This window comes from Hylobates moloch, unplaced genomic scaffold (assembly GCF_009828535.3).
Source record: "Hylobates moloch isolate HMO894 unplaced genomic scaffold, HMol_V3 SCAFFOLD_227, whole genome shotgun sequence".
NCBI classification, from domain to species: Eukaryota; Metazoa; Chordata; class Mammalia; order Primates; family Hylobatidae; genus Hylobates; species Hylobates moloch.
In genome coordinates, this window is record NW_026652502.1 from 25,582 (window position 1) to 41,978 (window position 16,397).

General features: G+C 37.9%; 1 protein-coding gene across 2 annotated transcripts in view; it reads right to left on the reverse strand.

Annotated features, from left to right (window-relative positions):
• LOC116464153 (actin-binding protein WASF3-like) overlaps positions 1 to 14,888 on the reverse strand; it is a 39,726-nt gene extending 24,838 nt beyond the window's left edge. For both annotated transcript variants that reach the window (XM_032147425.2, XM_058434993.1), the window contains exons 1-2: positions 14,821 to 14,888; positions 14,438 to 14,587 (exon numbers count right to left, since the gene is read on the reverse strand). In XM_032147425.2, coding sequence (XP_032003316.2) covers positions 14,438 to 14,570 — 133 coding nt within the window. In that variant the 5' untranslated portion in view covers positions 14,571 to 14,587; positions 14,821 to 14,888. The remainder of the gene's footprint in view (positions 1 to 14,437; positions 14,588 to 14,820) is intronic.
• Between the last annotated feature and the right edge of the window lie 1,509 nt (positions 14,889 to 16,397).

The following is a 16,397-nucleotide window of genomic DNA, read 5'->3' on the forward strand; positions in this document are numbered from 1 at the left end:
AAGGAACTACAGATTATACATGGTATTTATTTAAAATAAATAATTTTAAATAGGATGAAAGTGAGTTATAGATCAGAGAAAACATAATGAAATTGGGATATATTTGTATATTAACTGTACTTTTAAATTAAAAATTTTTATGGAAGTATTGATGATTAATTTTTGTTTGGGTTAGAATGATAAGACTTTTTTTTATTTCTTGGTGTTGGGAAGGTTTATTACCAGGAAGTCATGTTTCTTGGTGGGGGAAAAACAATTTTGTTGCTTATTGTAGGCTGGACAGATTGTTAGTAACATGGGGTCAGTCACGACATGAAATTATACGTTATTTTTTGAATAATGAATTATTTTTAGTAACTAGGTGACAATTATTTTGGCCTTAGCCCCTGATAAATAGTTTCTAAATTCTGGAGAGTTTTAGGTAAAAAGAATTTAGGTAAAGACAGTTTTAAGTAAAGAGAATTTAGGTAAAGAGAAAGGTAAATGTTTTCATTTGTTTATGAAACTACACTTTACTCAGTTGTTTTAAGACATGAATAGCTTCAAAGAAATTTTTTTACTTTGGAAAACAAAGTATAAAGAAAATCACTAATGTTTTGACTTTGTCTCACATCTCTAAATTGCCAAAGCATAAGAACTGTACATGGATTTTCAGCTGTATTTAAAAGTGGAGATTTACTGGAAACAATCAAGGTATCTTGTATGAGTCCTTTCTGGGAACAAAAGAGCAGTCATAACTAGGGCTTTCATAAATTTTAGCACACACACTGGCACCTAGATCTTGGTTTGTCAAGATTTTGGCTTTTTGTTCTCCACTAAAAGGAATCAGGCTTCTTGGAAAAATGACTCCAGGGCTGAGGGTAGAAAACCACATGAGCCTAGAATGTATTGCTGTGCTAGAAAGAGTAAGGTGCTCAAAGGACTTTACTTCTGAGATTGGTGGGGAGATGTCAAAAGGACACAGAAGCCTGTCTGAAAGGGCTCCCACCAGACAAATGTGGAGAAACGTAAGGATCAAAATAAGTCAATGGATTATAAACCACAGAATGAAATAATCCATCAGTCCATACTGATATAAATGAACAAGTAAATAAATAGGGAAATAAGTGAAAGCATTTGCAGCAGAACGCTAACTAACTAATGTTGAAGAAATTATGGCATGACAAAAAAATCACCATTCTGCAACCACCACAGCAACTGTTTCCGTCAAGGATCATCAGTGGATGCTGAGACTAGTGGGTTCATAGAAGGATGTGAAACAGAACATTTATATAGTCTCAAAGTGTCTCCCCATATACTTTTTAATCACATAGGGAAAAAAATCTTTGCATTACAGAAACTTGGGGTAATCAATCCACTGATGAAAGTCAGTACCACCAGTTATGGCACAAGCGGACACGAGCTTCCTAATGAAACGCACAGGGGAGGACACATCATCACCATGTGATATTTCTGTCAATATCCTAAATCTAGTCACGAGGAAACATTAGAAAATCCAGACCAAGGGACATTCCATAACATAAATGCTGGTTCCCTTCTAAAGTGTCAAGGTCATAAAAGTCACAGAAAGACTGAGGAACTATTTCAGATTAAAGGAGACAAAAAAGATATGATTTTTAATATATATGCATACATGCATATGTACAGTGGAAAAGTGGAAGAGAAGTCTGAGAAAAAGAAGAAATGTAAAACAAAATCTGGGAAATCTGGGTGAAAGTTGATGGAAATTCTTTGTACTGTTTTTGATCTTTTTAAAGTCTAAAATCATTTCAAAATGAAAAGTTAAAAAAGAAACTTTATTATAGTATCTGTAATGTCAGTTCCTATTGAATTCCATAAAATAACGAGTCATAATATTGGGCTTAAAGTTTTTTTCCTCTTTTTTAAATCTATTTTTTCTCCTATAAAAGCAATGCATGCTTATTGTAAGAAATACAGAAAATACAGGAAAGTAAACAGTAGGAAAAATGGCCCAAAGTCCAATTAAAGACTCTACTGCTACAGTCCTGATTATAAAACTAACACATGCTCACGACAGAAAATCTGAAAAATTCAGAAAAATAAAAAGAAACGTCAACCATAATTAACGACAATGAACTTTTAAAATACTTCTTTATAATATTCTTTCTAAGCATTTTAAGAACTTAGATAACAGACACTGATTATTAAGCAAATTCATTTTTTCAGCAAATATTCAAGCATCCACTGTGTATCAGGCCTTGTCCTTGTTGCTTGAAGAAATACACTTGTGGACACAGCCCCTGTTCTCATGAAGGGTGTATTATGGCTGAGGAAAACAGACAATAAACAAGCAATGTGTCTGGTGGAAATAAGTGCTATGGGGAAAATAAAGCAGTATTTTTTACAGAGAACAAAGTGGAAGGAAGTGGGTGGTGGTATTTCAGTGGTCACAAAAGGCCTCTCTGATAGGATGGTATCAACTGACTGAAGAGGAGGAAGATGAGTATCTAGGGGAGGAACCTTCCAGGCAGAAGACAAATACGTGCTTAGTGTATGCGAGCAACATCAAGGAAGCCAGTGTGGCTAAAGGCTAGTGAGTGATCGGGAAAAGGACAGAAGAAGAGGACAGAGAAATAGATGCCCTTTCCTTTATGTTGGGGCGGGGGTCTGAGGGAGTGACTGGAAATCTGACAGAAGGCGATAGGCATAGTGACTTGGATTGGAATAGTGACATCAGGGCAGCTAACAGGCATACAGATTTGCTACACATTTTGAAGATGACTGACCTCATTCACTACTGGACTGGATGTCTCTGATATGAGAGAAAGAAGACAATCAAACGCACTGTTAAGAGGAGAGCTTCCACTTGCTAAGACATATGGGGGATGGCTGGGAAAGAGAGAAAGAAATCATAAGTGCAATTTTAGACATGTGGGATTAGAGATATGTATTAGAAATCCAAGTGAAGATACTGGGTGGACAGTTGCATAGTCGTATGTAAGTTTGAAACTAGGAGATAGGTCAGAACTGAAGACATACATTTGAACATAATCAGCATAAAGATGCTATTTTGAGCCATGGGACCTGATGAGGTCACTTAGTAAATGAGAACAGGCAGAGAAGAGCCAAGTGGGGAAGATCATTGAGGAGACAAAGAACAGCTTGTGAGGTAGGAAAAACACCAGAGTGAGGTGGTGGACCACTGTGCAGGTGAAGAGAGTTTCTCCAGAGGAGGCAGTTATCTGTGAGTCGCATGCCAGTAACAGATGATGTAAGAAGGCTGAGCCTGACCACTGGATTTTAGCAGCATGCAGGTCACTGGTCATGCCAATAAGCACAGTTTCAAAAGCGTGAGTGTGATGAAATCTCAATGGGGACAACAGACAAGGTGGGAAATAGAGGCCATGGAGATACGAATACATCCTTCAAGGAATCTTGCTGTGGGAGCAAGAAATGGGATGACAGGGAGAGGATGATCTGAAATTTACTCAAATTGGGAGATTTCTTTACATATTTATACTTGGTGAGAATGACACAGAAAGAGGGGGAAAAGATAATACAGAGAAGAAAGAAGGTGCTGTAGCCAGGAAGGAGCCTGAGGATATGGGATCCAGTGCTCAGCTGGAGGAGACAGCTTGGATAGGAGCAAGAACAGCCCATCCATTTAAGGGAGGGTGAACAGGACACATGGATGCAGAGCCTATCAGTGTGCAATGTGTCAGAGGGAGACCTTTACTTCTCCTCTCACTGCTTTTCTTTTACCAGTGAAATAAGAAGCACAGTCATCAGCAGAGTGGGGAGGTGCGAGGTGGAAAGATATGAAACAGGCAACTAAGAGCACAAAAACTAATTAACACAGAGATTACAACGGGAGTGCTGAGCAACACCAAGGGCCCACCTGAGGCATGGGCTCATGATTTTAAACCTTTCTTCTTTTCTCATATAACATTTAAAACTACAAATTTTTCTCTATACACTTCTTTAACGAAATCCCACAAATACACTGGCATTTTGTGTTCATTACCACATGTTTAGCAATAGTTTCTAATTTCCCTTTTGAGTTTTTCTTTGACCTAAGGATTATTTTTTAAATACTGTTTGATTTTCCAATATTTGAGCATTATCTAAAAAGATTATAATTATCTCATTATCATGACTCTGTATATTAATCTTTTAAAACTTACTATTTTATGGCCTACCAGACGTCCCGTTTTGGTGTATGTTCCATGGGAAATTAAAAGAATGTGTATTCTCCAACTTGGGAGTTTGGTATACAAAGATGAATTAAGTCAGATTGGCTGGTATATTGTTCAAACCCCCTATATCCTTACATATTTTCTGTCCACTTGTTCTTTCAATTACTGAGGGGTACTTGTTAAAATCTCCAACTATGATTTTCAGTTTGCCTACTTCTCCCATCAGTTCTATTTTTATTCCATGTAGTTTGCAGTCCTCTTATTAGGTACATATACATTTAAAGCTCTGTGTTCTTGACTCTTTTATCACCACTAAAGGTCCTGGCTTATCTGTTTTATAGTCTATTTTATCTGACATTCACGAGACCACACCAGCTTTCTTATACCTTGTGTTTGCAGGGCATGTTTTTTCATTAACTTTCCTTAAATCAGTGTCTTCATCCTCAAAATGCATGTATTTTAGTCTCACTTTTTAATTTAGCCTGATAATCTCTGCCTTTTAAGAAGAAGTTTAAAATGTTTCTATTTAAAGAAATTATTGATGTGGTTAGGATTAAATCTATCATCTGACTGTTTTCCACTTGGCCCTTCTGTTCCTTCTTCCTTTGTTCTTCCTTTCTTGCCTTCTGGGATAATCAAATCATTATTTTAGGATTTCATTTGATATCTATATGTTATTCTTGATGGTTACTAGAAATTATACTATGTACCCTTAACTCGTCTCTACTTTCAAATAACATAGTACTTCATAAACAATGTAAAACACAACAGTGTAAGTCTATTTATCACTTTCACACTCAGCATTTACTGCCACATATTTTACTGTCACATAGATTATAAATGCCATAAATTTTAAACAGTTGCTAGTCTTTTAAGCAGATACAGACCTAATTATTGATGATATTTTCTATTTAATCCCACATTTACTTTGTCTGGTGATCTGGACCCCTTGCAGATCCAGGTTTCCAAACGTTATCATTTCCCTGCAGCGTAAGATTTTTTTGTAGTACAGGTTGCTGGAAGACTAATTCTCTGAGATTTTTGTCTGAACAAAATGTCTTTCATTTTTAAAAGATACTTTCACTGACTATAGAATTATAGAATGACAAGTTTCTTTCTTTTAGCACTTATCCACTGTTTTCTGGTCCAATGTTTCTGATCAAGTCAGCTGTCATCCTTAACATTGTTCCCTTCTTTTGCATGATGTATATTTTTCCTCTTGCTTCTTTTAAGCTTTTCTCTTCATCTTTGTTCCTTTAGAAAAATTTTTGGTTTTTTGTTTCTGTTTTCTATTTTTTTAGAGTCTTGCTCTGTTGCCTACGATGGAGCCTCGCTCTGTTGCCTATGATGGAATGCAGCGGTGCAATCTCGGCTCACTGCAACTTCTGCCTCCCAGGATCAAGCCATTCTCATGCCTCAGCCTCCCAAGTAGCTGGGACTACAGGCATGCACCACCGTACCAGCCTAATTTTTGTATTTTTAGTAGAGGTGGGGTTTCATCATGCTGGCGAGGCTGATCTCGAACTCCTGGCCTCAAGTAATCCACCTGCCTTGGCCTCCTTAGCAATTTTATTATGACGTGGTTTTCTTTATACTTTCTGGACTTTGCTGAGCTTCTTGTGTCTGTTAGTTGATATATATCATCAATATTCAAAACTTATCTTCCATTACTTCTTCTGCTCTATTCCTTCTCTTTTTCTCCTTTTGTTCTAAGATTCCAATTACGTATGTGTCAGACCATTTGATATGGTCCCATATTTTGAATGCTCTAAAATTTTGCTGTTACTTTCTAAATTCATTTTCTCTTGTGAATCAGTTTAGATAATTTCTATTAACTTATCTCCAAGTTCACCAATCACTTCTGCTGTGTCCTGTCTGCTGTTAGGTCCATCAAGTGAATTCTTTCTTTCTGATACTGTATTTTTCAGTTCTGGTATTTAAAAAAATGATTTCCATTTCTCTTCTGAAACTGCTATTTCCTCACACATTGTTCACCTTTTGCAGTACATTCAATATATTTTTCTCAATTCTTAGAATTTCCATCTCTCTGACATTACCTATCTGTCCCTGCATGTTATCTACTTTTCCATTAGATCCCTCAGCATATTAATCATAGTTCTTTTAAATTCCTGGTCTGACAAGTTCAACACTCCTCCCATATCTGAATCTGGTTCTGATGCTAGCTCTGTGTCTTCAAACTGTGTTTTTTGCCTTTTAGTATGCTTTGTAATTTTCTGATGAAAACCAGACGTGACACACAAGGTGAAAGGAATCCCAGTACACAGGCCCTTAGTGCTATGCTGGTAAGGTGTCAGGTGGGGGGCAGTGAAAAGGGAGTGCTCTACATTCCTATGACTGGGGTCTCAGTCTTCTAGTAAGCCTGTGGCCCTGGGTCTCACTCCCGCTTCCCCTCAGGTTAGGCAGGAAGACCAGAAGGGACCGGAGTTGGGTATTTCCCTCCAACCAGGTCTGTTAAGCTCTGGTAAAATCTCAGTCTGTTAGGCTCTGTTGAAATAATTTCTTTTGAGAGCAGGCATGTTAAAAAGAGTCAAATGTTTTGAGTGCTTTTTTTTTTTTTTTTCTGTTGCCCAGGCTGGAATGCAGTGGTGCAATCTCTGCTCACTGCAACCTCTGCCTGCCAGGTTCAAGCAATTCTCTGCCTCTCCCCTTGAGTAGCTGGGGTTATAGGTGCCCAACACCACACCTGACTAATTTTTGTATTTTTTTTTAGTAGAGACGGGGTTTCACCACCTTGGCCAGGCTGGTCTTGAACTCCTGACCTCATGATCCACCCATCTTGGCCTCCCAAAGTGCTGGGATCACAGGTGTGAGCCACCGTGCCCAGATGTTTTGGGCTTACTTTAAAGTCCATTCCCCTTTCCTGAATGGACTAACAAAGAGATTTTTCTCCAATCTTCAATGTAAGAACCTGGTAAGGTTGCTAGCAGTAAAACACACAAGTGTGGAAGCCCCTCTGACTGGGCCCCTCTGGAGCTTCTAACTCTCAAACTTGTCCTCACTGAGCTTCCAGCAACTCACCAAGTTTCTGCAACCCTGAAATGGTTCCCACAAGGCTTTCTGTCCATGGGTTTCTGTCTTTCCAAATTTGGGGGCATCAGTTTGTCCTGTAACTTCAGTTCTTTGATGGATCTTTCAAAAGGTTGGTTTTCAGATTATTGAGCTTCCTCTTATTGTGTAGACAGGAGTGACTTCCAAGCTCTTTAAAAGCCAGACCAGAAACTGGGTGCCCCCTCAATAAATTTTTCGTAACTACTTGAAAGTACTTATCAGTTATTTCCAAAATTGGGGTCATCTGTGGGTCTTGCTTCTACTGACTGACTTCTGTTTCTCTTGATTACAGGTCACATATTTTTCCTTTTCTACCTATCTCATATTTATATTTATTTTGCCAGACGTGTGTAAAAGAATAGTAGATTAAAACAGCAAATGTTTACTCCCATAAAACAGCATCTTTTAAGGAAGACTACTACTTTAGGCTGCTGATAATCACAATCATGTACCTGATATGAGATACAATTATATGACATACAAAGAAGAGAGATGATAAAACCAGACAAATTTGGTGACAGCCACAACTAAAAATTCAGATTTGGCTGACTCTCTAACTTGTGCTCCTAAGAATTACGATGCATTAAATTCTGCTATATTAAAATCCATATGGAGGAAGGAGAAATAAAAAACCTAACTAATAATTACTTCTACAATACCCTTAAGAAAGTATTTCTGACATTCCGGGTCAAATGGTGGGTAATGAGAGTCTGTGAATCCCCTATAATCCTGCCTTTTGTTGGGGTGGTGGGCCCTTATATTTGCCATCAATTCTCCTGCTGACAGAACTTCTATCTTCTAGTTTCTTAAGTATACACTACTTTTTACCTACCTGCACTGGCTTTCTTTGTTCATGAGAGATGCAAAAACTAAGTTTGCAGCATTAAAAATTATTAAGTTCTTGCTGTGTTCCTCCCAGTCAACTTCTGTCCAGATACCTCAATATATTTTATCTTAACTTACCCACAACCCTAGCCTCAAACTGTACAGAAATTTACTTATAATCTAGTTACTTCATAAACTGTGTTTTATCCTCCTCACCTCCCCAAAAAATCTTGTTTGGCTAAAAGCATCCAAGAAATTTATTCAGCGCATGCCTTTAAAATACTTAAATCTCTATCCTGAGTAGAACTGCACTTATGTCAATTAATACACCTCCAAATTTCAGATCCAATTATATAAAGCAACTGTATTAGAGTGCATTTGGTTGACTGGGAAACACAATGTGTGTCTTAAGGAGTATTAATAAAAACAATCACTTAAAAACCTTTGAAAAGAAAACAGACTTCCTTTCTCATTTGTACAATTACTCCGCACATGAAAATAAAAAATAGATTTTATAATGATTTGTAAAGAGAGAAGCATATTTAAAATTAATGGAATCACAGAATTTTGGGCCATTTGTGACGACTATCTTTGCTCATTATGAGGAATCCTGATGACTCCTAAGACATAAGAAATCTTTTTTAAAAAAATCAAAAACAACCAGAGATGTATGTAATTATTTTGAATAAGAATTTATAATAGTGTTCCCCCCAAAATAAACAACTATATGTCCAACATTAGTAAAATGGTTAAATAATTATGGTGTATCAATATAATAATCTCCAGCTATTCAAAAATGTGTCTTATAAGAATCAATACAGATGTTTACTGTACAGTGAGTATGGGTTTTATAAAACCACATGTACAATGAGATACCATCTGTATAAAGATATGTTCAAAGTATTACAAACAATTTTTTCTGATTGACGGAATTTTGTGAAGCTGACTCTTTTGTGTGTTTCTATGCTAAATTTTCTATATTATCTTAATAGTACCATTAATGTCACCAAACTTTTTTTTTTCAGCAGGGCTCACTAAAGTTCTAACTCCTTTCTTTGTGACATCCTGAGAAGAATTTTAAGGAGGAGGAGGGAAAAACAGCTATTATCACAAGAACAAAGAAAAAAAAAGTAGCAAAACCAAACACATGAGGTATTAAAAAGAAGCTTTGTCATCCTTGGCACAAATGTCATCTCCTTTTTAAGCAAATTATATTGAAACTACATCATGATATCAGTAGGAATTTGATTACAAGATACTGTGATTTTAATTGACCAACTGGCTGACAGGAACAAGAGCATTCAGATTATTAATCAAGGAAAATGATGAAAAAGCACTCCCGGTTTAATGTTAATTGCTACACTAAACTGTCATTATTTGAAGGAAAAAATATCGAAATTCCCTAGCTGGAAAACCAAGTAACACACCTAAAACTGTTTGGCAAGCGGCTTTCCTCCCCCAGCCACTGGGATTGCTCACACTGTACTGTATCAGAAGTAACACTCAAAGAAAAAAATCTGAAAATTAAAAAAGACTTAAAAAAATTATTGGACAAACCTTTGAATGTGGTGATCTTTTTAAACTATATGGTCATTCATGTTACAAATTTCCTCTCTTTCATTTCTATGACTGTTACTAAATTCAATATAGTCTCACTGGAAAGATTTCAATTCCCTAAAAAGCCTGTTAAACCCACCGTTAAAAATTTAACGGTGACAAAATTTCTGACCCTTGAAGTGTCTGATTTGGATGTAGTAAGAGCATATCCAGAGCTAAAAACCTACAGATTTCCCAAAAGTTATGTAAAGTTGTAGGGCTTTCAGAATTCCATTTGCTATCTAAGACCAGATTCTTTTCTTGCTTTATGCAAAGTTATTTAAATCCTCATGACCCTGAACTGTCTCCATAAATGTGACAAGAATCAGAATGATCAGGTAACTCTCTTCCTATTTAGAAAAGACCAGAGAAACTCCCTGTGGAGTCCTGGTCTGTTTTTCCTTCCCTAGAACAATTAGTTGCCCTGGGTTTTCACAGTAGGTCTCCAGGGCAAGTCCCTGCTGCTCAAGCAGGGATGACCAGTGCAGGCTCAAGGCAAATCCCTAAGTTGCACTGGTGTTTTCCCTAAGATACATATGTAGAGAAAGTCTAGTCCCCCTCTGTATCACTTATAGGAAGCATATAATTATACATCATCTATCCAAATCTGTACCTGAAAATGATTTTCTGCTGTGGGGAGTGGAGGTAAGGGTGGGAGGGGAGTGACACAGGTGTGGGGGGTGAGCAGCAAAGTGGGGAGGATTAAGACAATCCATTTTCATTTGGACCCACTGAATAATGGCTGGGTAGGTACCCAAACGAATTTAAAAAAAGATTATGTTTTGACTTTGTCATAGGAATGAATACTCTGTAAAAGAAGACTTTTAATACTATAGGCTCATACATTCCTACAATTTTTAAATACCTGGTGAATGATTACAAAATTTAAAAATAACATAAAAACATTCCTTTACATTCTCTTATTCTTCCTAACAACTTTAGCTCATATATATTTGCATATAACTTTCCTTATCCCCTGTAATATATTAATATCCAGTGGCAAACCATGAACAATTAAAGATTGAGGTAAAACATTGATGTCATTTACTATGTGCTAGTGTTGTCTTGTAGCAGGTTGTAATAACTGCATATCTGTTTCCTACTTTATAATCATGTTGATGTGACTTATCAATTATTTTTAAAATTATAAATGTGGTTAACTTCTAAGCAGAATCCAATTCAAAGTTATTTGCTGTCCCCTGTACTTACTTTCCAAATTTGGGGGCATCAGTTTGTCCTGTAACTTCAGTTCTTTGGTGGATCTTTCAAAAAGTTGGTTTTCAGATTATCGAGCTTCCTCTTATTGTGTAGACAGGAGTGACTTCCAAACTCTTTAAAAGCCAGACCAGAAACTGGAAGCCCCCTCAATAAATTTTTCATAACTACTCTAAAGTACTCATCAGTTATTTCCAAAACCGGGATCATCTGTGGGTCTTGCTTCTACTGACTGACTTCTGTTTCTCTTGATTACAGGTCACATATTTTTCCTTTTCCATTTGTCTCATATTTGTATTTATATTTATATTTATTTTGCCAATGTGTGTAAAAGAATAGTAGATTAAAACAGAGAATGTTTACTCCCATAAAACGGCATCTTTTAAGGAAGACTACTACTTTAGGCTGCTGATAATCACGATCATGTACCTGATAAGAGATATAATTATATGAAATACAAAGAAGAATGAATGAATAAACACTAATAAACTACAGATAATCTACTTTGATATTCTAACACCAATCAGTAATTCAGTGTCGCAGGCAATATGAGCTACTACGACAGAAGACCACAGAGCAGGTGGCTTATAAACAATAGAAATTTATTTCTTACAGTTCTGGAGGCTGGGAATTCCAAAGTCAAGGTACCAACAGATTTGGTGTCTAGGGAGGGTTGCTCTCCCTTCTTCAAGACAGTGCCTCATTGCTTTGGCATCACTAGGCAGAAGGGGCAAGGTGTCTCTCTCAGGCCTTTTTAATGAGGGCACTAATCTTATTCGTGAGGACTCCACCTCATGACCTCTTACTTCCCCAAAATCCTAGCTCTAAAGAGCATTACAGTGAGGATTAGGATTTCAACGTGGAATTGTTGGGAGACACAAACATTCAGTTCATTGCACTCAATTATCTTCGTTTTCCAAAATTATATCCTTGGCAGTATATATTACTGTGCTCCTCTTTCTGTAAGGCTCTTTGGGTTGTAAGCCCCAGATGCACTCAACGAACCTCAAGTGAGGAAGGGTCACTGTGAGGACACCCAAGCCCTGCACCACAAATGGGAGGGGAAAGCCATCCTGGGCAGGTCTAGAAGCAGCTGCTGCCTCCACCTTGTGGGCCCTGCGGTCTCGCTCATGTTTTTGCTTCTCTTTGTACACCCTTCTTTTGCCTTTTCTTATCAACTGGCTTCCTTCTGCTTCCTCCTGGGTTCTGCCCCCTCCCACAACTCTGCCTAACAGGTGGTCATTATGGCTTTTTCATCCCCGGATGACATTTTAGCAGCAGGTCTCATAAGAGACTAGCAAATTCACTGCATTTCTTAGTTCAAACTTCCTGAAAGGATCTGACTGACCCAGCTCATCTTTTCCATCCAGACACATGGGTATCTAATTTTGTGGGTCATCTCTGGTGCTTACTGGAAGCACAATCTCTGGGGTGATTCCTAGCATCCTGTTTTAAAGCTAACCCAAGTGATTCTGATAGAGAAGCCAGGTTGAGATGCACTGCAGTAGCCTAACTCAGAACTGACTATCCACTAGGCAGGTTCCCATCCCTGGTCCAATCATGAGGCTAGTGTATAGGGTGGTACAAAACACAACCAAAACTAGAGTGGTTTCCTATTGCTGTTGTGTCAAATTACCACAAACATAACAGCTTAAAATAACACAAATTATTATCCTACCATTCTGGATGTCAGAAGTCAGAAATGAATTTCACTGGGCTAAAACTAATCTATGGGCAGATCTGTGTTCTTTCTGGGGACTTCAGGAGAGAATCAATTTCCTTGCCTTCTCCAGCTTCTCGAGTCTGCCTGCATTCCCTGGCTCATGGCCCCTCTTCTTCCATCTTCAAAGCCAGCAACGGCAGTTGGGTGTTTCCCACATGACGTCACCCTGGCACTGATTCTTCTACCTCCCTCCTTTCCCATTTAAAGAACCCTTGTGGATTATACTGAACCCAACCAGATAAACCAGGGTAATCTCCTTCTCTTAAAGTAAGCTGACTAGCAACCCTAATTCCCTCTTACACGTAACATAACACATCCACAGGTTCCAAAGATAAGGACATGGACATATCTGGAGGGGCTATTATTATTCTATTTACCACAAGGGCCACGTAGAACAAGGCATACTGTGTGGGCAGATTCACTTACAGGAGACTGTGGCCAAGCAAACACCATAAACACAACTAACACAACACTCCGCTCATTATTACAGCATGAGATACAGATTGATTATTAAAACTCTGACAGTTTATGTTGGCTTTCATCACTTACACTTTGCGCCAACAGGCATTTCAGCCATAAAAACAAGAGACTAAAAGCATTCCTACAAAAATAAATACACACAAAAACAATTTTACCCTTCAATAATTTACAAGGAGTCTTCACGTAATTATGTGAATTTGTATATTTTTATCAATAACCACTACCAAAAGTCAATCGTAAGAACTTAGATTCCAGAAAAATTTTATTTTAAAAAACATTTTATGTAATTTCTTTACGTACTTTTGCCTTAGCTAATGATTATAGATATTATTAAAAATATATCAGTAATAATACAGTACAATTCTATTAAAGAAACCAATACTTACCTGCAGCGTTTCTTCAAGATAAATAAAAGTAGTTGAGTTAAAAAAAAATTTGCCCTTTGCTTGAGGCTACCAATATGGGACATTTCATGGAAGATTTTCTAGTTATTAACAGAGTTTCTGAAAAATTTAACTGTGAAAACCTGTCACCAAAAATGCCGCATAAACCATCTAAACTGAAAAGGAGTAGGATGAAGTGAGAAAACAAGATCACAAAATAAATGTAAAAGTTAGGGGTAAAATAGTGCAACTTCAAAAAGCTTTGAAGGAAAAGGCATTTTCATGCATATTTGAGTCTTATAAAATATTCTTCAGATATTTAATATTAATATTCAAAATGAGAATAAGCAGCAGCCTTTTCTTCCTAGCTTGCATTTGCCATACATCTATGCATGCAAATATATACATGGTACCATATACATATAATAACCAGCTGATCTGTTCACCTCAATGTGGAAGTCAGTATCTGCATTTTAACTTTTAGTAGGTTAAAATCAGCAAATCTATTGTTTGGCTTTATACTATGGTTCATTTGGGATGTTATTCAATCAACAAACATTTATTAAGTAGGTACTATGTGCCAGGCATATTACAGGTGCTAACTAGTTTTCAATCTATTACACTTAAAAAACAAAACAATTGGTCCTATTCAAGTTTAACAAAATAATTCATAATAATTGATAGTTTTAAAAAAACTACCAATTATCTTCATTTTCAAAAGCTTTTAAAAATTAACACTTTTAAATCTGCACATTTGATCTTATCTAATAATTTGTGAGTTGGTAACAGCATCACATCTTCATTGCCTAAAGTTAAGCATCACAAGCCCAGTACAGGTGCAGTGGTCAATTTCACACTGGGAAATACAGAAGGCGAAAGGATCTTTTCCTTAAAGCTGCAATCTCTTCTTTGGACGATCATTTAACTATTAAAATCAATTTGCTAACAAAAAGTTAATGTCATTGGTAATCAGAAAAAAGATGACTTACTCAGACTGCTCAGCTGGCGTATGATAGCGGCAAGAGTACTATTGGTTACACATTCAAGTTCGCTGGTAATCCCTTCAGGCAGAGCTCCCCGGCACAAGTGCCGGGGCTCAATGTTCCTCTTCACTAAAGGCATGGCTCACAATCTGAAAACTGAAAACACATTCTTCATAAGCTCATATTCACATTTTAACAAATCTGGAATTTTAATTGCCTTGAAAATTGGCTATTTTCCAGGAATTTTCATTATCCTAAAATTTCTATGTGACAGAATCAGCTAAAATGCAACAAATAGTGAATTACTTTAGTGAGTTTTATAGATCCTGAAGGTATATGTATAGTATAATCTCACTTTATAGAAAAATAATATATTCCATATTTCTGACCTTTCTCTTCACTGAAATGCGGAGAGGAAAGGCAAAAAGTCCACATGTACCAAGAGCAAGAGAGGAGACAAAAGCCACAAACCTGAGGACCACTTAACCAGATTAAGAGACAGGAAGGGCCACCATTATGACATCACCCCAGCTGTCCCATAGAACTGGTGTTTATGGTTTCTTTGAATAAACATAGAAATTGATCCTCCAAGTCTTGAAACCTGAGCAAGTTACATTTGTCTTATCTGAATTGCTTTCTCAGGCAACCATCCATCAGGTCTTCCAGGTAGTATTAAAAAACTAAAACTTACTAGGATCATCTCATCTGGACCATGAGAAGTCAGACTCCTCACCCATCATGACTGCTTAAGACCACCTGTTTCCTGTTGATCAACTCCTCTTCCTTATCTCTCCCTAATTCCTGTTTTCTCACATATAGTTACCTTTCTTCCTGCTATATAAACCCCTAATTTTAGTAGGTCAGGAGGATGGATTTGAGGCTTATCTCCATCTCCTGAGCTATAGCACCCAATCAAAGCTTTCTTCCCTGGCAACACTCATTGTCTCAGTGACTGGCCTTCTGTGTGGCATACAACTGGACCTAGACAAACCTCTGGCATTTTGGTACACCTAGGCTGCTAACTGGGGGCAGCAGGTGAATGTCCCCATTTACCATCCCAAGCAAGTAAGCCCACCTGAGCCACAGAACCTTCTGCCTCCCTACAAAAGGGTCAGGAGTAGGAGGCACCAGGTAAGTGCGAAACGGGAATTGAGGGTAGATAAAACAGGAAAGGTGGCTTTTAAAACTCCATTTAAGAATGCCTTCTCCCTTCCTGGGCTGTCTTCCTCCACCCAACTCAGGATGTTTCACTCTCTGGAAAAGAAAGGTAAATTAAAGAATTTGAACTTGGGACTCTAGGCATAGCTAGAAGTAGGGGGAGGAAATGTACTGGAAACAGGAATATTAAAGTCTACAATGACTGGTGAGACAGCTCCCCGACCTCTTGTTCCACTTGGCTCCTAGAACACAGGCAGCCTGGCTTTTACTCCCAACCAAAAACACTAGAGCATTCCTTCCTGGGGAATGTTTGAAGAGAAAAGATCTACAAATATGAACACTGCGGGGGGAGGCTTTCCCCTGTTGAAACTGCCAGCCAGGCAGTAACACCTGTCAAAATCTCCCCAAGCACCCAGAGTGCACCAGCTTTTAGTCCCTCAGACTTAAATAAGAGTCAAGGATGACCAAACACTTCAGGAAAGCCTTCTCCAACATCCTAGGCATCCCTTTCACCCCCTCTCACCCCCCTCCTCAAAAAGGAGATGATGATAGGCCGGGCTCAGTGGCTCACGCCTATAATCCCAGCACTTTGGAAGGCCAAGGTGGGTGGATCATTTGAGGTCAGTAGTTCGAAACCAGCCTAACATGGTGAAACCCCATCTCAACTAAAAATACAAAAAAAAAAAAAATTTAGCCAGGCGTGGTGGCACATGCCTGTAATCCCAGCTACTCAGGAGGCTGAGGCAGGAGAATCACTTGAACCCAGGAGGCAGAGATTGCAGTGAGTCAAAATCGTGGCACTGCACTC